This window comes from Somniosus microcephalus, chromosome 4 (genome assembly GCF_052327205.1).
Source record: "Somniosus microcephalus isolate GS21.2 chromosome 4, FLI_Smic_1.0, whole genome shotgun sequence".
Lineage (NCBI taxonomy): Eukaryota > Metazoa > Chordata > Chondrichthyes > Squaliformes > Somniosidae > Somniosus > Somniosus microcephalus.
The window spans coordinates 310,686,482-310,709,321 of record NC_140990.1 but is presented as its reverse complement, the minus strand read 5'-3'; the positions used below and the strand labels follow the sequence as shown (position 1 = coordinate 310,709,321).

Here is a 22,840-nt window from a genome sequence, read left to right as displayed (position 1 = left end):
ATTAACAATTGCAACTAACATTATTCAGTTATTTTAGTAAAATACATTCTGTATGAAGTATTACCGAAACTCACTGGACATAAGAAAATCATACATTTGGGGCCTGAAATTCTGAATAGAGCTTGAATCGATCGGTCAGAATGGGGTTGGACAATGGGGTAGAAACAAATTCCACTTGGATTCAATCCCATTAAAGTGAAGCAACTTCCCAGTGACGGGGGAGAGGTGTTCTTAGAGGTCACCATTGGTGGCCGTGCCTTCTGTTGCCTAGGCCCTAAGCTCTGGAATTCCCTAAACCTCTCCACCTCGCTACCTCTCTTTCCTCCTTTAAGACGCTCCTTAAAACCTACCTATTTGACCAAGCTTTTGGTTACCTGCCCTAATTTCTCTTTATGTGGCTCGGTGTCAGATTTATTTTGTCTTTTAATGCTCCTGTGAAGCGCCTTGGGACGTTTTACTACGTTAAAGGCGTTATATAAATACAAGTTGTTGTTGTTGTCAGGTTTGGGCCAGAAGTTTGATGAAATGTCATGGGAAAACATACATGAGAAGGAGAAGGGCCTGGGTTGGTGGTACTGCAGATTGGCAGGTTTTCAGGAGGAGAATCCTGGTGCAACTTCTTTGGGGTTATATTTGCAGCTGTAGGCCATATTATCCCATTTTTCTAGTTTCAGTGGCCCAACATTACCTGAAAGTAGTGGTAAAAAGAAGGAAAATCTAGCCAAAGGGTTTGAAGAAGATCCTAGTCAATCGTGCATGGCATTGGACTTGCAGAGTCAAGACCAAATGTAGTCTTCAGGTGAAGCACAAGTAGAGGGCAGGGGATAACTGGACCAGAGCACGAGGGTGTAATTCAGTCTCTATTTTAAAGTCATGCATTCTGTTACTTTGTATACTTTGATTTTACAGATAATTTATAGTTAATTAGTAAAACTTACAGTAATTTGGGAAGCAGACACGTAGAGTTGGTTGGAGCACAGGAATTGGGAATGTAAAACTTGAGATGCTATAGTGCCACCACTGGTGGGAGGGTTTAAATACAGGACATGCATGTAGATAGATTGATAAATGGATGGATGTCACACCAGAATCCAAAACAAATTACATCTATTCCATAAATTTTAACTATTAATTTTTATATCATCTGATACCTAATCTTTAGTAGAGGTCTTAATAGTTTGCTTTAAAATGCAATAACATATGAAATCAAATTTTATTGATCATGCATACCTTGATTATGTCAACAATTGTTTTCTGACAAGATTTCCTGAACGTCTCTGTTACTTTATTGTGTTCTGTTGAACCTGTCTGAAGAGAAACCATCACAACTTCCTGATCTTTCATGTCAGTCCAAGTTGCTGGGAGTTCAAACGTAGCTGGAACATAAAATAGATGCAGATGTAGTAACAAAGCACATTCTGACTAAAGTTAACTTAGAAGTTTCGCTTTTCATTTGTAAATGATCTGTCTTACATAAGAAATAGGAAATAGGAGCAGGAGTAGGCCAATCGGCCCCTCGAGCCTGCTGCACTAATCAGTTCAATTTAGATATCTGCTTCACTCTCGTCAACAACCATTAAAGTAAGACCATTCGGAAAAGGCAATTCAGCCCTCTCTCTGCTCACTGTGATGCAAACATTTGGGGCATTAAGTGAACTTTCAAGAAGAAAAAGTTTGAAATTTGCTTTTGGCTACTGAAGATACTTGAGCAAATGCTCCCAGATATCAATCTGACATTCCAGTCTGCATTATTCAACCCTTGCATTCCACTGATGGAATATCCTTCCTCGTTGCTGGAGGGCACAGGACGCTCCTAGCTCTGCTCAGCTGCATGCAGACGCTGAGCCTCGGGGCCATCCAGAAAGAGGGCAATCCTGGAGGTGCTGCGAGAAGTGCAGGGGGCTCTGACAGGTTTTACGAGCGCGATGTATGCAAATGTTCAGAGAAGGGAGGAGTCAATCTCCAACATGAGCGCCACCGTGTCGCAGGCGATGGTGACTGTAGGCTCTTCTATGGATAGGATGGCCACCTACATGGAGGAGTTAATGTACCACTCACAGGAGCACATGCTATCTATGGAGAATAGATGGCTATCTATAAGAACATAAGAAATAGGAGCAGGAGTATGCCATTTGGCCCTTCGAGCCTGCACTTTCCTGCACTATCCCCATATCCCTTGATTCCCTTAATATTCAAAAATCTATCGATCTCTGTTTTGAATATACTCAACAACTGAGCCTCCACAGCCCTTTGGGGTAGAGAATTCCAAAGATTCACCACCCTAGGAGTGAAGAAATTTCTCCTCATCTCAGTCCTAAATGGACAACCCCTTATTCTGAGATGGTAACTCCTGGTTCTAGACTCCCCAGCCAGGGGAAACATCCTCCCTGCATCTACCCTGTCAAGTCCAGTAAGAATTTTGTATGCTTCAATGGGATCACCTCTCATTCTTCTAAACTCGAGAGAATATAGGCCTAGTCTACTCAATCTCTCCTCATAGTGTAGTGTATGTGCCTTTAAGAGCCCCCTGTGTACTGTAATGCCGGTAATGGCCACTCGGGCTATATAAGCCTGTACATTGTGTTGTATCAGTTCGTTCCCCTCCAGACTTTGTTCAGTAAACACCTGTGAAACCAACTCCTGTCTTCAGTGTCTCTATTAACACACGGATACAACAGTGGCGACGAATTGGAAACGGACTTACCTGCAATTCGGCAGCACCTCAAGGACATCGATTCCTCTGGCGTCCAAAGTTGAAGAAAAGCAAGAAAAAGAAAAAGCTGTGGTTTCACCAGCTAGTCGAGCTGGTGGCAGGTACTGCAATAATCCTTCCTGAGCGTCGGGCTGGGGCTCCAGCGGCTGGCTCTGCAGCCAGGCCAAGCAGCGAAGGCGGAGGCAAGCAGTAACAGACGGGGAGGGAGCACTCGGGAGACGGCCGGCGCTGCAAGCAGGTCGGCATTCAGACCTAGCAGAGAGAGTCCGGCGGGAATGAGTCTCCACCTGTAAATAAATAAATAAAAAGGGAAACCCGTGGAAAACAGCGTTGTCATCGGCAGCAGCGGCGGGGAAGCGCGGGAAGTGCCATATTTTTTCTGCAGAAAAGAAAGAAAAGCGCGGGAAGCGCCATTTTTTTCCAGGATGCCTAAGTCTGGCAATATTGATGCTTTTGATAACGATATAGAGGATTGGACCACATATGTGGAAAGAGTGGAGGTATATTGCACCGCAAATGGAATAGAAAATGAAAAAAAAGCATCAGTACGTCTAAATCTAATGGGCGCAAAGACATACGGGCTGTTACGAAACTTAATCACTCCAGCCAAACCAAAGGACAAGAATTTTAAAGAAATTGTTGATACCCTACAGGAGCACTTAAACCCAACACCGCTGCTGATAGTGGAACGATTCAAATTCTTCAAGAGGAATCAACACAAGAATGAAAGTAACGCTGATTACCTCACCGAATTAAGAAAGCTATCAAAGTACTGCCAATTCGGGGCAGGACTAGCAGATTATCTTCGAGACAAATTCGTCTGCGGTCTCCTAAGTGAAGGAACACAGAAAAGGCTGCTTTCTGAGAAAGATTTAACACTGGACAAGGCTTTCAGTATGGCTGTATCATACGAAGCAGCCGCAAGAGGAGCTGCAGAGATACAACAAAAGACACAGGACTTCAGCACCCATGAAATGACACAGGGTTTCGAGGGATGTTATCGCTGCGGCAGATCCACCCATGACCAGAGGGACTGCTGGTTCAAGGACAAAGCATGCAGGCAATGCGGAAAGATTGGACACATTGCACGGGTATGCCGATCTGGACAAAAAAAATCCATGGGCAGGAAAAGAAAAATCAATAAAGAAAAGTACAGAAAGGTACAAATGATGACGGACAGTAGCTCCGAAGACCAGAAGAGCGATAGCGACTCCGAAAACAAGAGACTAAGCTGTCTCAAATTACATAATGTAATTGCCAAAGAAGATTACCAGACCATTTGGGTTACCCTCACGATAGCAGGGTCCCCAGTTAAAATGGAGCTAGATACAGGATCAGCTCTGACCGTCATAAATCGACGGGATTACGAGCGGCTATTTCCGCATATACCTTTAAAAGACACATCCATTATCTTGAAAACATATACGGGGCAGAAAGTATACCCCAAAGGAAAAATAAGGGTTCCTGTTGTATACAATGGCAAGGAAATACAAAAGTTGTATTTATACATTCTACAAGATGGTGGTCCACCACTGTTGGGATGTGAATGGATCAGGAAAATACGTTTAGACTGGCACTCCATTCAGGCACTGACAGTGACCAGTAAGGAAAAAAACGATGATGACGTCATACCTGAACGATTAAAAGACATCTTGGCCAACGCCAAAGAAGTGTTTCAAGAGAAACTAGGAACCTTGAAAGGCATCACCGCCTCAATAAAAGTGGAAGATGCGGCAATTCCCAAGTTTTTTAAGGCAAGACCGGTGCCATACGCAATTCATCCAGCAGTCGAGGCAGAGCTGGAGAATTTGGAAAAGGCAGGCGTATTCGGGAGGATTTAAACTAATTTGGCAGGGGGATGGGAACCTAGGTAGTGGAAAAGAGGGAAGTCATATGAAGTCAGAAATAGATGGTAGAAAGGTGAGAAGCAATAAGCATAGGAGAGAAACACAAAGGGCCAAACTAATTCATAATGAGAGTGTGAAAAAAGCAAGCCTGAAGGCTTTGTATCTTAATGCTAGAAGCATTAGGAACAAGGTGGATGAATTAGTTGTGGAAATAGAGGTAAACAAGTATGATTTGATTGGGATTACAGAAACGTGGCTGCAGGGTGGGCAAGGCTGGGAACTTAACATCCAGGGATATACAATATTTAGGAAGGATCGGCAAAAAGGTAGGGGAGGTGGGGTAGCATTGCTGGTAAAGGAGGGGATTAATGCAATGGAAAGGAAGGATATTAACTCGGATGAAACGGAATCTGTATGGGTAGAAATGAGAAATAGCAAGGGGAGGAAAACGTTAGTGGGTGTGATATATAGGCCTCCAAATAGTAATATGGAGGTGAGGGAAGGCATAAAAAGGGAAATTAGAGAAGCGTGCGATAAGAGCACAGCTGTCATCATGGGTGACTTTAATTTACATATTGATTGGACTACCCAAATTAGTAAAAATTCTGAGGAGGAGGAATTCCTGGAATGTTTTCGGGACGGTTATCTGGACCAATATGTCGAGGAGCCGACTCGAGATCAGGCCATTTTAGACTGGGTATTGTGCAATGAGAAGGGACTTATCAGCAATCTTCTTGTATGAGGCCCCTTGGGTCAGAGCGATCATAATATGATCGAGCTCTCAGTCGAGATGGAGAGTGAGGAAATTGAATCAGAGACTAAGGTCCAGAACTTAAATAAAGGGAATTACGAGGGTATGAGACGGGAATTGGGTAAGATTGATTGGGTGGTGTTTCTGGGGGGATTGACAGTGGAGAGACAATGGCAAGCATTCAAAGATAGAATGGAAGAATTCCAGAACATGTTTATACCGGTTTGGCATAAAAATAAACCTAAAAAGGTGACTCAACCGTGGATAACGAGGGAAATTAGGGACAGCATAAAATCAAAAAAAAGGGCATATCAACTGGCAAAAAAAAGCACCAGACCGGAAGATTGGGGGCAGTACAGGATACAGCAAAAGAGGACAAAGGGATTAATCAGGAAGGGGAAAATAGAATACGAAAGTAAACTTGCAGCAAACATAAAGACAGACTGCAAAAGCTTTTATCGGTATATCAGGAGGAAAAGACTGGTAAAATCCCAAGTCGGTCCCTTGCAGTCCGATTCGGGAGAATATATAATGGAGAATAAGGAAATGGCAGACCAATTAAACTCATACTTTGGTTCTGTATTCACAAAGGAGGACACAAATAACCTCCCAGGAATATCGGCAAACATAGGGACTAATGAGAGGGAGGAGCTGACAGAAATTAGTATCTCTAGGGATATGGTGTTGGGTAAGTTGAGGGGACTGAAGGCCGACAAATCCCCGGGGCCTGATAAACTACATCCTAGGGTACTTAAGGAGGTGGCCCTGGAGATAGCAGATGCTCTAAGGATCATCTTCCGGAACTCCATTGACTCGGGAACAGTACCCGTGGATTGGAGGGTAGCTAATGTTACCTCAATATTTAAAAAGGGGGGTAGAGAGAAAGCAGGGAATTATAGACCAGTAAGCCTTACATCGGTTGTGGGCAAAATGCTAGAGTCCATTATTAAGGATAAAATAGCGGAGCACTTGACAAATGGGGAAAGGATCGGACAGAGTCAACATGGATTTACAAAGGGTAAATCGTGTTTGACTAATCTGCTGGAATTTTTTGAGGAAGTAACTGGTAAAATAGATGGGGGGAGAGCCAGTGGATGTGGTGTACCTTGACTTCCAGAAAGCCTTCGATAAGGTTCCACACAAAAGATTATCATGCAAAATTAAGGCTCATGGGATTGGGGGCAAAGTATTAACGTGGATAGAGAACTGGCTGGCGGATAGAAAACAGAGAGTTGGAATAAACGGCTCGTTTTCGGAGTGGCAGGCAGTGACCAGCGGGGTGCCGCAAGGATCTGTCCTGGGACCCCAGCTGTTCACAATATATATAAATGATCTGGATCAGGGAATTGGATGCAATATTTCCAAATTCGCTGACGACACTAAACTAGGAGGAGGGGTGGGCTCTGATGAGGATGTCAGGAGGCTACAGTGCGATTTGGACAGGTTGGGGGAATGGGCGGATACGTGGCAGATGCACTATAATGTGGATAAATGCGAGGTTATCCACTTTGGGGGTAAAAACAGGAGGGTAGATTATTATCTAAATGGCAATAGATTGGGAGATGGGGAAGTGCAGAGGGACCTGGGTGTTCTTGTGCACCAGTCACTGAAGGAGAGCATGCAGGTGCAACAGGCGATTAAGAAGGCAAATGGTATGTTGGCCTTCATATCAAGGGGGTTCGAGTATAGGAATAGGGATACCTTACTACAGCTGTACAAGGTGCTGGTGAGACCGCATCTGGAGTATTGTGTACAGTTTTGGTCGCCCCATCTGCGGAAGGATGTTCTTGCCATGGAAAGAGTGCAACGGCGATTCACCAGGCTGATACCTGGAATGGCGGGAATGACCTACGAAGAGAGATTAAATAGTTTGGGCTTGTACTCACTGGAGTTTAGAAGATTGAGAGGGGATCTCATCGAAACATATAAAATTATGGCAGGCCTGGACAGGCTGAATTCAGAGAGAATGTTTCCAATGGCCGGGGAGCACAGAACCAGGGGCCACAGTCTAAAAATAGCGGGCAAATCATTTAAAACAGAGATGAGGAAGAATTTCTTCACTCAAAGAGTGGTGAGCCTGTGGAATTCCCTGCCACAGAGGGCTGTGAAGGCTAATTCAATAAATATTTTCAAGAGAGAATTGGATATATTTCTGAAGGCTAAGGGGATTAAGGGTTACGGAGAAAAGGCGGGGACGGGGTACTGAACTGGTAAGATCAGCTATGATCTCAGACGAAGATCAGCCATGATCTCATTGAATGGCGGAGCAGGCTCGAAGGGCCGAATGGCCTACTCTTGTTCCTATCTCTATGTTTCTATGTATTATCCAAAATAGATTGGAGCGAGTGGGCAACACCCATCGTCCCAGTCATGAAGAAAACGTTGAATAATGATAAATCTGAAGAACAGAGAAAACTTCGCATCTGTGGAGACTTCAAGGTGACTGTAAACCCGGTCCTTCACACGGTACAGTATCCTCTTCCGAGGATAGAAGATATTTTCGCCTCACTATCCGGAGGGAAACGTTTCACCAAAATTGACTTGGCACAGGCATATCTACAGATGGAGGTTGAAGAGGCCTCTAAAAAGTATCTCACGATAAATACACACAAAGGCCTGTACCAGTACAATCGACTGGTTTTCGGAGTAGCATCCGCTCCAGCTATCTGGCAAAGAGCTATGGAGCAAGTCCTCCAAGGGATTCCAGGAATTCAATGCTACCTAGACGACATCCTTGTAACAGGAGAAAATGACAACGAGCACCTTGCCAATTTAGAGCAAGTGCTCACTAGGCTGAGAGAACGGGGCCTACGAGCAAATCGCCCCAAGTGCGAATTTTTCCAGAATCAAATATCATATTGTGGCCACATAATTAATAAGGAAGGGTTGCATAAGTCACCTGAAAAAATTGAAGCAGTCATAAAAGCCCCAGCACCTGAAAATGTTTCACAATTAAGGTCGTTCCTGGGATTAATAAATTACTATCATAAATTTTTACCGAACTTATCAACTCTTCTGCACCCTCTTAATGAACTGCTACAAACAGGAATAATTTGGAAATGGAGCGAAGGCTGTAAACGTGCCTTCCATAAATGCAAAGACTTAATCACGTCCAAAGAAGTTTTGGCTCATTACAACCCATCACTGCCAATCAGACTGGCGTGCGATGCATCCCCTTACGGCGTAGGAGCAGTATTATCGCATAAATTCCCTGATGGCTCGGAACGGCCGATAGCTTTTGCGTCACGCTCATTGAACTCAGCTGAGCGTAACTATGCCCAACTAGACAGGGAAGCACTCAGCCTGGTATGGGGAGTGAAGAAATTCAACCATTACCTACACGGACAAAAATTTACCTTGTTGACTGACCATCAACCCCTCATCTCCATATTCAACCCTAAAAAGGGTGTTCCCATTATGACAGCGCAAAGGCTACAGAGGTGGTCCCTTTTTCTAGGGGCACACCAATATAACATAGAATACAAAGATCAAAACAGCATGGGAATGCTGACGGTTTATCACGCCTACCGTTGCCAACGGTAGAAGAAGCACCTACCGTAGACCCAGTGGAGATTTTCCACTCTACCATAGTCGAATGTCTACCAGTAACAAATTCTGCCATTGAAAGGGAAGCTAGAAATGACCCGACTCTCTCACGAGTCCACGATTTAACAGTGAAGGGATGGCCAGCACATGGCGAACCACTGTTGCCAGCATTCTCGCAAAGAAGAGAACAGCTGTCAGTGTGCCGAGGAACCTTGATGTGTGGATCCAGAGTGGTGATTCCACCCAAACTCCAGGATAAAGTTCTAGAGGAGCTTCACGAGGGGCATCTGGGTGGAGTGAAAATGAAGAACCTAGCCAGGGCGTTTGTATGGTGGCCAGGTATCGATGGAGACATCGAAGAAATGACCAAGAGCTGCCTAGGATGCCAGAAGGTCCAAAACGCTCCACCACAAGCCCCTTTACATCCATGGGAGTGGCCCTCATCTCCCTGGCAAAGGGTACACATCGACTTTGCTGGTCCATTTATGGACTCAATGTTCTTAATCGCGGTTGATGCACACTCCAAGTGGCCGGAGGTAATAAAGATGTCCTCCACCACCACGGAAAAAACCATCACAGTATTAAGGACCATATTTGCCAGGAATGGGCTGCCGAAACAGATCTGTTCTGATAATGGACCGCAATTTGTGTCCAAAGAATTCAGGAAGTTCTTAAAAAACAATGGGGTTAAGCACTACACGTCCGCCCCATACCATCCCGCCACCAATGGATTGGCTGAAAGGTTTGTCCAGACCTTCAAGAAGGCCATAAAGGCCATGGGTAATGAAGACATAAAACTTCAGCATAAGGTGGATAACTTCTTGTTTGCATACAGGAATGCAACACATATGGTTACAAACCAAACTCCCGCCATGATGTTCTTCAATAGAAGCCTAAGATGCCGGCTGGATTTGATCAAGCCAAACATCAGAAGGGACGTGGAGAACCGGCAATTTTAAGGCATGAATGAAAGGCCAACTAGAACCTTCCAGATAGGTCAACAAGTTTTGGCCCGGGACTACCGTACCGAGAAATGGCAGCCTGGAACTATCTGCACACGACTAGGACCGCTGATGTATACCGTGGACATCGGAGACAGCATAATAAGGCGCCATGCTGACCAAATCATAGAGTCATCCGAAAAGGGACAACCTACACCACAACTCTATACGCCTAATGATGAAGTAGAGATACCCATAGTATCTACCTCCGGTCCGGTGATATTGGAACCCGATGAACCCGACACTGGCATTCAAGCCGAATCAGCCTTGCCAAAAGAACCTACTACACCACCAGAAACTACTACACCACCAGAAACTACTACACCACCGAGGCGTTATCTGGACCGAGTCAGGAAGCCTCCAGAGAGACTGACTTATAATTGATTAACTGCAGCAATGTGTAGATTATTTTTCTTGTAACATGTAATTAATGATTACTTAAAATATTATGTACTGGTTGGCTAAAAGGGGAGGAATTGTAGTGTATGTGCCTTTAAGAGCCCCCTGTGTACTGTAATGCCGGTAATGGCCACTCGGGCTATATAAGCCTGTATATTGTGTTGTATCAGTTAGTTCCCCTCCAGACTTTGTTCAGTAAACACCTGTGAAACCAACTCCTGTCTTCAGTGTCTCTATTAACACACGGATACAACACATAGGACAATCCCCCCAGCCCAGGAACCAGTCTGGTGAACCTTCGTTGCACTCCCTCTCTGGCAAGTATATCCTTCCTTAGGTAAGGAGACCAAAACTGTACACAATATTCCAGGTGTGGTCTCATCAGGGCCCTATATAATTGCAATAAGACGTCTTTACTCTTATACTCAAATCCTCTTATACTCAATCCTCTTATACTCAAATGGAACATAGATTGCAGAGGCTCATAGACCTCCTGTCTAGGAGGGATGACAGCGTAGACGTGGGTCCTCATGGCTCCACTGCTGTGCAGCAAGGGGCTCTCCAGCTCCTTGCTAGCAAGGAAGTGCGGGTGGCCCATGAGAGGGATGATGGTGAGAGGGGAGAAGGAAGTGTGGACTCCTCTCAAAGCTCTCACACTTCTCCCCCATTGCCACCCTCTCAGTCAGAGCCTCAGATGGCTCCTTGGATCGCGAAGGCCGAGACTACCCCTGCACAGTCGCAGGAGGAGCAGACTTTGGCGGGGCTATCAGAGGCTCCAAAACCCAAAGGACGTCCGCCAAGAGTGTCTAAGCAGTTGCAGCAGGGAAGTGAGCAGGCTGCCTCTACCTCTGCTGAAGCCACAGGGGTAGCACCTCGTAGAAGCACGCGGAAGAGAATGATGACATACAAGTAGGTTCACAAGGGTAGCCGCTTGGGTGTTTTAGTCAATATTACTGACATAATTCCGTTAATGTATTGTCAACCATTAAAATCTTTATTTTCACCACTTTGCTGTCTTTGACACATTTGTGTGCACCTTTGGAAGTGGCTTAGTGAGTTGCAGTGACTGGTGAGACATAACGGAACCTCCAGCAATGGTGATGAGCTGGGACCTGTGCAGGCCGGACGGGTTTCACCTCAACAGAGCTGGGACCAATGTCCTCGCAGGGGCGGGTTTGCTAGTGCTGTTGGGGAGGGTTTAAACTAATTTGGCAGGGGGATGGGCACCAGAATGTAGCATTAGAAAGGAGAATCAAGGTGCACAATGGATTGGGAGAGACAGATAGCACTAGAGTAAGAAATAGCACGGTATTAGGTGGGGTCAGCCTAAGAGAGAATACAAGAAGGTTTAAGATAGGTTTACAGTGCATGTGTGTGAATGCACGAAGTGTGGTAAATAAGGTTGGTGAGCTGCAGGTGCAAATAGTCACTTGGGAATATGATGTCGTGGCAATAACAGAGACCTGGCTCAAAAAAGGGCAGGATTGGGTACTAAATATTCCTGGATATAAGGTGTTCAGGAAAGATAGGGAAGGAAAGAAAGGTGATGGGGTGGCAGCATTGATTAAGGAGAATATTACAATGCTGGAGAGAGAGGATATCCTGGAGCGGTCAAGGACAGAATCTATTTGGTTAGTGTTGATAAACAATGGATGTGCCATTACACTACTCGGTGTATTCTATAGGCCGCCAACTTGTGGGAAAAATATAGAGGAGCAAATTTGCAGGGAAATTACAGAGAGGTGCAAGAACTATAGAGTAGTGATAATGGGGGACTTCAACTATCCTAATATAGACTGGGATAGTAATAGTGTAAAGGGCAGAGAGGGGGAAGAATTTCTGAGGTGTGTTCAGGAGAACTTGCTTGATCAGTACGTTTCTGGCCCAACGTGGAAGGAGGTATTGCTGGATCTGGTTCTGGGGAATGAGGTGGGTCAAGTGGAGCAAGTGTCAGTAGAGGAACATTTAGGGAACAGTGATCATAGTATCATAAGGTTTAGATTAGCTATGGAAAAGGACAGGGTGCAATCTAGAGTAAAAATACTTAATTGGAGGAAGGCCAATTTCAGTGGGTTGAGAATGGATCTAGTCCAGGTAAATTGGAATCAAAGACTGGCAGGTAAAACTAATCAAACAATGGGCTGCCTTTAAAGAAGAGATGGTTCGGGTACAGTCAAGGTATATTCCCATGAGGGGGAAAGTCAGAACTCCCTGGATGATGAAAGAGATAGAGAGTAAGATGAAGCAGAAAAAGAGGACATATGACAGATGTCAGGTTGAGAATACAAGTGAGAACCAGGGTGAATGTAGAAAGTTCAGAGGGGTAAAGGAAATAAGAGGGACAAAGAGAGAGTATGAGAATAGATTGGCAGCTAACAAAAAGGGGAATCCAAAAGTCTTCTATAGGCATAGAAATAGTAAACGGGTAGTAAGAGGAGGGGTGGGGCCGATTAGGGACCAAAATGGAGACCTACGCATGGAGGCAGAGTGCATGGCTGAGGTACTAAATGATTACTTTGCATCTGTCTTTACCAAGGAAGAAGATGCTGCCAAAGTCATAGTGAAAGAGGAGGGAGTTGAGATACTGGATGTGATAAAAATTGATAAAGAGGAGGTACGAGAAAGGCTGGCTGTAATTAAAGTAAATAAATCACCAGGACCGGACGGGATGCATCCGAGGATGCTGAGGGAATTGAGGGATGAAATTGCAGAGGCACTGGCCATAATCTTCCAATCCTGCTTGGATACGGGGGTGGTGCCAGAGGACTGGAGATTTGCAAATGTTACACCCTTGTTAAAAAAAAGGGTGTAAGGATAAACCCAGCAACTACAGGCCAGTCAGTTTAAACTCGGTAGTGGGGAAGCTTTTAGAAATGATAATCAGGGACAAAATTAACAGTCACTTGGACAAGTGTGGATTAATTAAGGAAAGCCAGCAGGTATTTCTTAAAGGCAAATCGTGTTTAACTAACTTGACTGAGTTTTTTGATAAGGTAACAGAGAGGGCTGATGAGGGCAATGCGGCTGATGTGGTGTACATGGACTTCCAAAAGGCGTTTGATAAAGTGCCACATAATAGGCTTGCCAACAAAGTTGAGGCCCATGGAATAAAAGGGACAGTGGCAGCATAGATTCGAAATTGGCTAAGTGACAGGAAACAGAGACTAGTAGTGAATGATTGTTTTTCGGACTGGAGGAAGGTACAGTGGTGTTCCCCGGGGTTCGGTACTAGGACCACTGCTTTTCTTGATATATATTAATGACTTGGATGTGGGTGTACAGGGCACAATTTCAAAATTTGCAGACAGCACAAAACCTGGAAGTATAGTGAACAGTGAGGAAGATAGTGATAGACTTCAAGAGGACATAGACAGGCTGGTGGAATGGGCAGACATGTGGCAGATGAAATTTAACGCAGAAAAGTGGAAAGTGATACATTTTGGTAGGAAGAACAAGGAGAGGCAATATAAACTAAAGGGTACAATTCTAAAGTGGGTGCATGAAGAGAGAGACATTGGGGTATATGTGCACAAATCATTGAAGTTGGCAGGGCAGGTTGAGAAAGCGGTTAAAAAGGCTTACGGGATCCTGGGCTTCATAAATAGAGGCATAGAGTACAAAAGCAAGGAAGTTATGATGAACCTTTATAAAACACTGGTTCGGCCTCAACTGGAGTATTGTGCCCAATTCTTTAGGAAGGATGTGAAGGCCTTAGAGAGGGCGCAGAAAAGATTTACAAGAATGGTTCCAGGGATGAGGGACTTCAGTTACGTGGATAGATTGGAGAAGCTGGAGTTGTTCTCCTTAGAGCAGAGAAGGTTGAGAGGAGATTTGATAGAGGTGTTCAAAATCATGAGGGGTCTAGACAGAGTAGATAGAGAGAAACTGTTCCCATTGGCAGAAGGGTTGAGACCCAGAGGACACAGATTTATGATGATTAGCAGAAGAACCAAAGGCAACATGAGGAAAAGCTTTTTTAAGCGGCGAGTGGTTAGGATCTGGAATGCACTGCCTGAAAGGGTGGTGGAGGCAAATTCAATTGTGGCTTTCAAAAGGGAATTGGGTAAGTATCTGAAGGAAAAAAATTTGCAAGCCTACGAGGAAAGGGCAGAGGAGTGGGACTAGCTGAAGTGCTCTTGTGGAGAGCCGGCACAGGCTCTACAGGCTGAATGGTCTCCTTCTGTGCTGTAACCATGCTATGATTCTATGACACTGTGGATCAGCCTAATGACTCTTCTCTATACTTCCTTCAAAGGTTAACAATTTCCCTTGTGTTTCACTGTCCGGAACTGGGCAAAGCATTCAAGATGTTGCCTGACCAGAGCTCTGTACAGTTTAACCATAAAATGTTTCAACTTGCATTCTACTGATTTTGTGATCAATGCAACATTCTATTTCTTTTAGAAACATGGAAACGTAGAAGATAGGAGCAGGAGTAGGCCTTCGGCCCATCGAGCCTGCTCCGCCATTCAATGAGATCATGGCTGATCATCCAAATTCAGTATCCTGTCCCTGCCTTTTCCCCATATCCCTTGATCCCTTTAGCCTTAAGAAATATATCCAACTCCTTCTTGAGTATATTTAATGAATTGGCCTCCACTGCCTTCTGTGGTAGAGAATTCCACAGGTTCACCACTCTCTGGGTGAAGCAATTCCTCCTCATCTCTGTCCAAAATGGCTTACCCCTTATCCTTAGACTGTGACCCCTGGTTCTGGATTCCCCAGCCATCGGGAACATCCTTCCTGCATCCAGTCTGTCCAGTCCTGTTAGAATTTTATAAGTTTCAATGAGATCCCCTGTCATTCTTCTAAACTCCAGCGAGTATAAGCCCAATCGACCCAATCTCTCCTCATACGTCATTCCTGCCATCCCAGGTATCAGTCTGGTGAATCTTCGCTGCACTCCCTCCATGGCAAGAACATTCTTCCTCAGATAAGGCGACCAAAACTGCACGCAATACTCAAGGTGCGGTCTCACCAAGGCCCTGTACAACTGCAGCAAGACATCCTTATTGTTGTACTCGAACCTTCTCGCTACGAAGGCCAACATACCATTTGCCTTCTTAACCGCCTGCTGCACCTGCATGCTTACCTTCAGCGACTGGTGCACAAGGACACCCAGGTCTCGTTGCACTACCCCTTCTCCCAATCTATTGCCGTTCAGATAATAATCTGCCTTCCTGTTTTTGCCACCAAAGTGGATAACCTCGCATTTATCCACATTATACTGCATCTGCCATGCTTCTGCACAATCACCCAACCTGTCCAAATCATACTGGAGTTTCTCAGCATCCTCCTCACAGCACACATGCCCACCCAGCTTTGTGTCGTCTGCAAACTTGGAGATATTACATCTAGTTCCCTCGTCTAGATCATTTATATATATTGTGAATAGCTGGGGTCCTAGGACCGATCCCTGCGGTACCCCACTAGTCACTGCCTGCCACTCGGAAAAAGAGCCATTTATTCCAACTCTTTGCTTCCTGTCTGCCAACCAGTTCTCTATCCAAGTCAATACCTTGCCCCCAATCCCATGTGCCTTAACTTTACACGCTAATCTCTTATGCGGGACCTTATCGAAAGCCTTCTGAAAGTCCAAATACACCACATCCACTGGTTCTCCCTTATCTATTCTACCGGTTACATCCTCAAAAAATTTTTGTTGCTTGCTGCTCCTCAGTGACTGGACGTTTTAAATGCCAAGTCTAGCATTCTTTCAACTTCACCATTAACTTAACACCATTCATAGAGACCCCTTGTAATGGTATATATGGAGTTAAAAACCAGGTTCACTCTCAGAGAATGCTCCAGCTTGTTTTGATATAGAAAGCCCAAATTCTGTCTGCTCAGGTATATGCCATTAAATTTAAACACACGCATTTTGTGGGTTTTATTGGTATTTATATTTGATTGGCAGTTATTTTTTGACTTTACGAGAAACATCTTTAAATTTATTTTCTGGTGGCCATTTTTGAAGGTCATCTTGTTAAAATTGGGAAACATTGATGTCACACATTTTTTCTCTGAATGTGTAGAATTCTCGCACAGATTTCATCTGTCACTATTAACGCCCATTTCTAGATTTTATCAACCTCCTCCTGTAGGTCCTTGAGAGCCTCATCAGACTTGACCTCTTCTCCATTCTCCCTTCTTCCTAATTTAGTGTTATCCAGGAATTTGACCAATTTTCATTGACTACCTGAGTGTCAGTGAATAACTCAGAAGCAGCACTGATCCCTGAATAAATCTTCCCCCCTCACCCACCCAGCGTCACCCGTCTAACAGGTACCCACTATTTCTCTTCCTTCAGATAATTTACTATCCATAACCAGGTTTTATCGTTCCTCAGATTTTGGGAGCCATTTGAATTTAACGGCGGTGGGGCGGGTTCCCCAGGGCTCGGGAAACCCAGCAGCTGAAGGGATCCAGCAGTTAACTACTTTTTACAGCACTGCTTGTGAGCCAGAAGTAGCAGGAGTTCTTACCCCCGGTCCCTCAAGCAAGTCTTCTGCCACGATCTTCCGACCACCCCCTTCCGCGATCGCCTCCCTCCCCGTGATCTTCAGACTCCACGCAATCTCTCTCTCTCCCTCCCTCCCTTCTTGCTGCCGTGCTCTGAATCCCCCACCATTGTTCTCTTATTTTGTTTCTTCTCTCCCTAAGGTGTTGACTCATGCCAGAGTACAGTTCCACACGGTCAGGCAGCTCTCCAATACCTTCTCCTAGAGGTTAATCTTTATGTGTAAGCCAACTTACAGTGAGTGTCAGTAGGTTATTCAACTGATCCTCACCCAGAGTTCACATGCCATTACTTTCTATCCAGGATCACCTGATAGCGATCAGGTTGGACACACAGGGCGAGCCCCCTGCTCTTTTAACAAACTGACCCTGTCCCCAGAATTTGGATGGGTCTTTGCTGCGGCAGACTGGTGTTCCCACCACACTTCCAGCAGTGCCACAGCGGAACCAGGGTCTCTAGATTCTATCTTTAGACATGCTCAAAACACGCGGTTATTCAAAATACAATCTAAGTGAAAATTAACAAAGAATCTAAAAGTAATTTAGGCACCTTCAGTCATGATGTGTAAATCAGGTTCCCTGTATAATTCTTTCATAAAGATAACCTTTTGTGTTGACGTACCTCCTCCAAGAAGCCTTCTCTTAATATCCACGACATGTCCTTTTGAATCTTTTTCTTGCATTTTGTCAAAGTTAATAGTGTGCATTTTCCCATTTTTCAAACAAACTAAGGTTTTCTCTTTATTCTGGTAAGCTTTCTCGAGGTTGCAGTTTAAAGATTGATCATAAGGTTGAAATGTTTTATTATTCAAAAACTCCCACTGGACAAATGTCTTCATCCGAGCCTCTTCCTGCTTTCTATCCTCTCTTTCTTTAGCAGACTGAAGCATAGGAGTCAGTTTTAAAATGGTTTCCAGAACATCCTCAGTGTTTCCATCTATTAGTATTTTCTTTTGATGGATTTCAACTTTCAATTGCTGTTTTTCACAGAGATCTGCGATTTGTTGCCTTTGGTCGTTTGACAAACAAGCTGCATATTCATTGTCGATTATTTTGCTTGTACAGTTTTCTTTAATTAGATCTTCAACATCCTTCTGAGTCACAGCAATGGTACTCTTTGTCATGCCATGTACCTCAACTATGCCAATCAAAGACTTTGCTGGCCTCAGAGTGATTGGATAAACAGGTTTCACTGGATAAGTAGGTTTCACTGGGAGAGTTGCTTGTGCTGGAAAAAAAATTAAATTTATATCACATATAGATATATAAAATATATATATTATCTTATGTCTGTGCACACTTCCTGTCAACTTTTTCCATTGTGGAGAAAGGAATTTATAATGGAAATATAACAATAAGGACAGAATGTATGACTTTAAAATGAGGTGGCCCTGGTCCAATCATCCCCTGCCCTCTAACGTCACTTCTCCTGAACAATACACTTGATCTCGCCTCCTGGGGAGGGTGAATTTCCAGGGTGGTTATCCTGCTCATCTACCGTATTCTTGGCGGAAGAGCTGCAGAAACCCTGGGAAAATGGGGCAAATTTACACCATCTTTCTGGGATTTCTGCGGCTCTTCTGCCGAAGTTATGGGCAGGAGAACCACCGTGGAAATTCATCCCCTGCATGTAACGCACAGGAGATCGACCAGTATTTATTAAATAGAAACTGCTTAAGATTTTTTTGTGTTTTGCTACCTGAACTATTTTAAAGAGTTACTTTATTATTGTAATAATAATGTTAAATCATAAAAATAAACATATTCAATTCAACTTTGGTTGAAAATAAAGAATTTAAACATTTTAATTCTTCTCACTCTGTTTCCCCATTTTCTCTTTTTTCCTGGTTTACTTTGCTTTAAGTTTAATGTACTTTTTTTCTTTCTAGTCCACCTTTATTGACCTTTTTCTAACATTAATATTTGTCTGTGGTCTTTGGAGTCTGAGAGTGCCAAAGTAAACAAGCTGAACTGTGGTTCCCTAAAGGTTAATCAAGTACACCCCAAACACTCATCCCAACTGTTAAGTCTGTGAATGATTGAGACACGGACTAGCAGGAGAGAAAACAAACTGATCTTTACTGGTGAAAGGCATAAACGAAACTAAACAGAGGCTCTCTAGCACCTTTTATACAGGGGTGGTCACTGCCGGTACTGCAGTCTGAGACCAGTTATTCTCTTAAAGGTACATACACAACAATTCCTCCCCTTTTAGATAAACAGTACATAACATTCATTTAACAACTAAATGATAACGAATTACAATCACAATTACTGTTGCTAGATACATTGGTTAAGTTTAAGCAATTATAAGTTCAGTCTTTGAGGAGGCTTCCTGATTCTGTCTGGATAACGCCTCTTTGGGGTATCAGGTTTTTCTGGCAATGTTGAGTCGGAATCAATGTCGTTGTTTGGTTCATCTGCTTCCAATATTACCGGTTCTGCGGTAGCTGCAATTGGAACGTCGATTTCATTACCAGGTGTATCAGATCGTGGTGTGGAGTTGACGTTTTCCCGTGACTCTAGAATCTGGTCAACATGGCATCTTACAATGCTCTCCCCAACGTCCACGGTATACATGAGAGGTCCTTGTCGTGTACAAATCGTTCCTGGTTGCCATTTCTCAGTGCGGTAGTCCCGGGCCAAAACTGGTTGACCTATCTTAAAACTCCTGGTCGGCCTTTCATTCATATTCTGAAACTGCCTGTTCTCCACATCTCTTCGGACGTTTGGCTTAACCAAATCCAAGCGGCATCGTAGTCTTCGCTTGAAGAACATCATGGCTGGAGTTTGGCTGGTAACCGCATGTGTCGCATTCCGGTAGGCAAACAAGAAGTTGTCCACCTTGTGTTGTAGGGGTATATCTTCATTACACATTGCCTTGATAGCCTTCTTGAATGTTTGGACAAACCTCTCGGCCAATCCATTAGTGGCTGGATGATATGGGGCAGATGTGTAATGCTTAACACCATTGTTCTTTAAGAACCTCCGGAACTCTTCAGACACAAACTGTGGTCCAATGTCAGAGCAAATCTGTTCAGGCAGCCCATTCCTGGCGAATATGGTTCGTAAAACTGTGATAGTTTTTTCCGTGGTGGTTGAGGACATTTTTATTACCTCTGGCCACTTTGAATGTGCATCCACCACAATTAAAAACATCGAGTCCATGAAGGGACCAGCAAAATCAATGTGCACCCTTTGCCATGGAGATGAGGGCCACTCCCATGGATGCAGAGGAGCTTGTGGTGGGGCGTTTTGGACCTTCTGGCATCCTGCACAGCTCTTGGTCATCTCTTCGACTTCTCTATCGATTCCCGGCCACCACACAAACGCTCTGGCTAAGCTCTTCATTTTTACCCCACCCAGATGACCCTCATGAAGCTCATTGAGCACTCTATCCGTCAACTTAGGTGGAATTACTACTCTGGATCCACACATCAAGGTTCCTCTGCACACTGACAGCTGTTCTACTTCTCAGCGAGAATGCTGGCAGCAGTGGTTCGCCATATGCTGGCCATCCCTTCACCGTTAAATCATAGACCCGTGCTAGTGTCGGGTCATTCCGTGTTTCCTTTTCTATGTTTGCATTCGTCACAGGGAGACATTCGACTATGGTCGAGTGGAATAACTCCATTGGATCCACTGCAAGGTCTTCTTCTTCCACCGTCGGCAACGGTAGACGTGACAATCCATCAGCATTTCCATGCTGTTTAGTTCCTTTGTACTCGATGTCATATTGGTGTGCCCCTAGGAAAAGGGACCATCTCTGCAGCCGTTGTGCTGTCATTATCGGTACGCCCTTCTGAGGGTTGAAAATGGAGACAAGAGGTAGATGATCGGTTAGTAGAGTAAATTTTTGACCGTGCAGATAGTGATTGAACTTCTTCACCCCCCACACTAGGCTGAGGGCCTCTCTGTCAATCTGGGCGTAGTTACGCTCGGCAGAAGTTAACGAGCGTGACGCAAAAGCTATCGGCCTCTCCAAACCATCAAGGAATTTATGTGACAGTACCGCCCCAATGCCGTAGGGAGACGCATCACACGCCAGCCTGATTGGCAGTGCTGGGTTGTAGTGAGCCAATACTTCCTTCGAAGTGATTAAGTCCTTACTCTTCTGAAAAGCACGCTTACAATCATCGCTCCATTTCCATGCTACCCCCGTTCGTAGCAGGGCGTTCAGTGGGTGCAGAATTGTCGACAAATTCGGCAAAAACTTATGATAGTAATTCACCAGCCCGAGGAATGACCTCAGTTGCGACACATTTTCAGGCGCTGGGGCCTTAACAACCGCTTCAATTTTGTCAGGGGACTTATGTAACCCCTCTTCATCAATCACGTGGCCACAATACGATATCTGTTTCTTAAAAAATTTGCACTTGGGGCGGTTGGCTCGCAACCCATGTTCCCATAGCCTAGTGAGCACCTGTTCTAGGTTGTTAAGGTGTTCACTGTCATCTTCACCTGTTACAAGGATGTCGTCCAAGTAACACTGAGTCCCCGGAATCCCTTGCAGGACTTGTTCCATCGCTCTTTGCCATATCGCCGGAGCCGATGCTACTCCGAATACCAATCGATGATACTGGTAAAGACCTTTGTGAGTGTTTATCGTGAGATATTTCCTAGAGGACTCTTCAACCTCCATCTGCAAATATGCTTGTGCTAGGTCAATTTTTGTAAAACGCTTCCCTCCAGACAGCGAGGCGAAGATGTCTTCTGTCCTGCTCTGAACTGGCAGTGCTTTGATAGCTTGCGTAGTTCCATAAGATACTCAACATTGCTCTCATCTTTGTGCTGAGTTCTCCTGTGGAATTTAAATCTTTCTGCTATCAACAGCGGTGCAGGGTTTAAGTGCTCCTGTAGAACAGCAACAAATTTGTTAAAACTCTTCGCCTTCGGTTTGGCTGGAGTAATCAGGTCCCGCAATAGGCCGTACGTTCTAGCGCCCATTAAGTTTAACAATATCGATGCCTTTTTCCCCTCCGCTATATCGTTTGCCTCGAAATATACCTCGACTCTTTCCGCATACGTGGTCCAGTCCTCTAATGTGTTATCAAAAGCAGTGATACAGCCAGTCTTCGGCATCTTGCAAATCTAAAATGGCGCCTCCCGCGCTTTGCCTTCTTCCCCGATTTAACAAAATGGCGCCTCCCGCGCTTTGTCTTCTTCCCCGCTGTTGTTAGCGCTGCTTTCCACAGTTTCCTGCGCGTTAAGTATTAATTCTTTTTCTTTTATTATCTTCCCGTCGTGGAGCGGACCCTCTGGGACACTTCCCTCCCTCTTCTGAGGTCCGAACGCTGCCCGGCTTCGAAACACCGGCCGCGCCCTGTGTGCTCCACCCTCTCTCTCTCTCTGCTTCCCGACTCGCTGCCCGGCCCCGTTGAAAGGCCACCCAATCGAGCTTCAGCCCGCCGCAGCCCAGGAAGGATCAGAGCACTACCTGCCACCAGCCCGACTAGCTGGGAAACCATGGACCGAGGAACCCAGCCTGGCTCTGGACAATCTCTCCTGCAAGTTTTGAAATCGATGATTGACGGTCGACGCCCGTTTCTCGAGTTTCAATGGCCTATTTTTTTTTCTTCTTTCTTCTGGCTCCGACCTTCAACAACATCGTCGGAGCTGCTGCTGAGTTGCAGGTAAGTTCGTTTCTATCTCGTCGCCAGTGTTAAGTCCGTGAATGATTGAGACACGGACTAGCAGGAGAGAAAACAAACTGATCTTTACTGGTGAAAGGCATAAACGAAACTAAACAACAGAGGCTCTCTAGCGCCTTTTATACAGGGGTGGTCACTGCCGGTACTGCAGTCTGAGACCAGTTATTCTCTTAAAGGTACATACACAACACCAACCTCCCTCCAATTCAGGTGGAATCACAGATATGATCGGCTCTGCAATACAGCAAATGTTAAAATAGCCGCAGAAGGAGACATTACTGACAATAATAAACCTTAAACAGCGCCCCTTCAGAATATACCAGACATGAATTTGATTGACAGTATCAAAATAGTGTTAGATTTTTCACAATGTGCACCAGAGTAACTACAAATCTGTAACATCATCATGGTAT

At 44.7% G+C, this 22,840-nt stretch overlaps 1 protein-coding gene across 3 annotated transcripts in view; it reads right to left on the bottom strand.

The window, feature by feature from the left end:
* Positions 1-22,840, bottom strand: part of LOC147120591 (protein mono-ADP-ribosyltransferase PARP14-like) — a 169,310-nt gene that overhangs the window by 18,945 nt on the left and 127,525 nt on the right. For all 3 annotated transcript variants that reach the window (XM_085986719.1, XM_085986720.1, XM_085986718.1), the window contains exons 23-24: positions 17,399-18,004; positions 1,231-1,376 (exon numbers count right to left, since the gene is read on the bottom strand). In XM_085986719.1, coding sequence (XP_085842845.1) covers positions 1,231-1,376; positions 17,399-18,004 — 752 coding nt within the window. The remainder of the gene's footprint in view (positions 1-1,230; positions 1,377-17,398; positions 18,005-22,840) is intronic.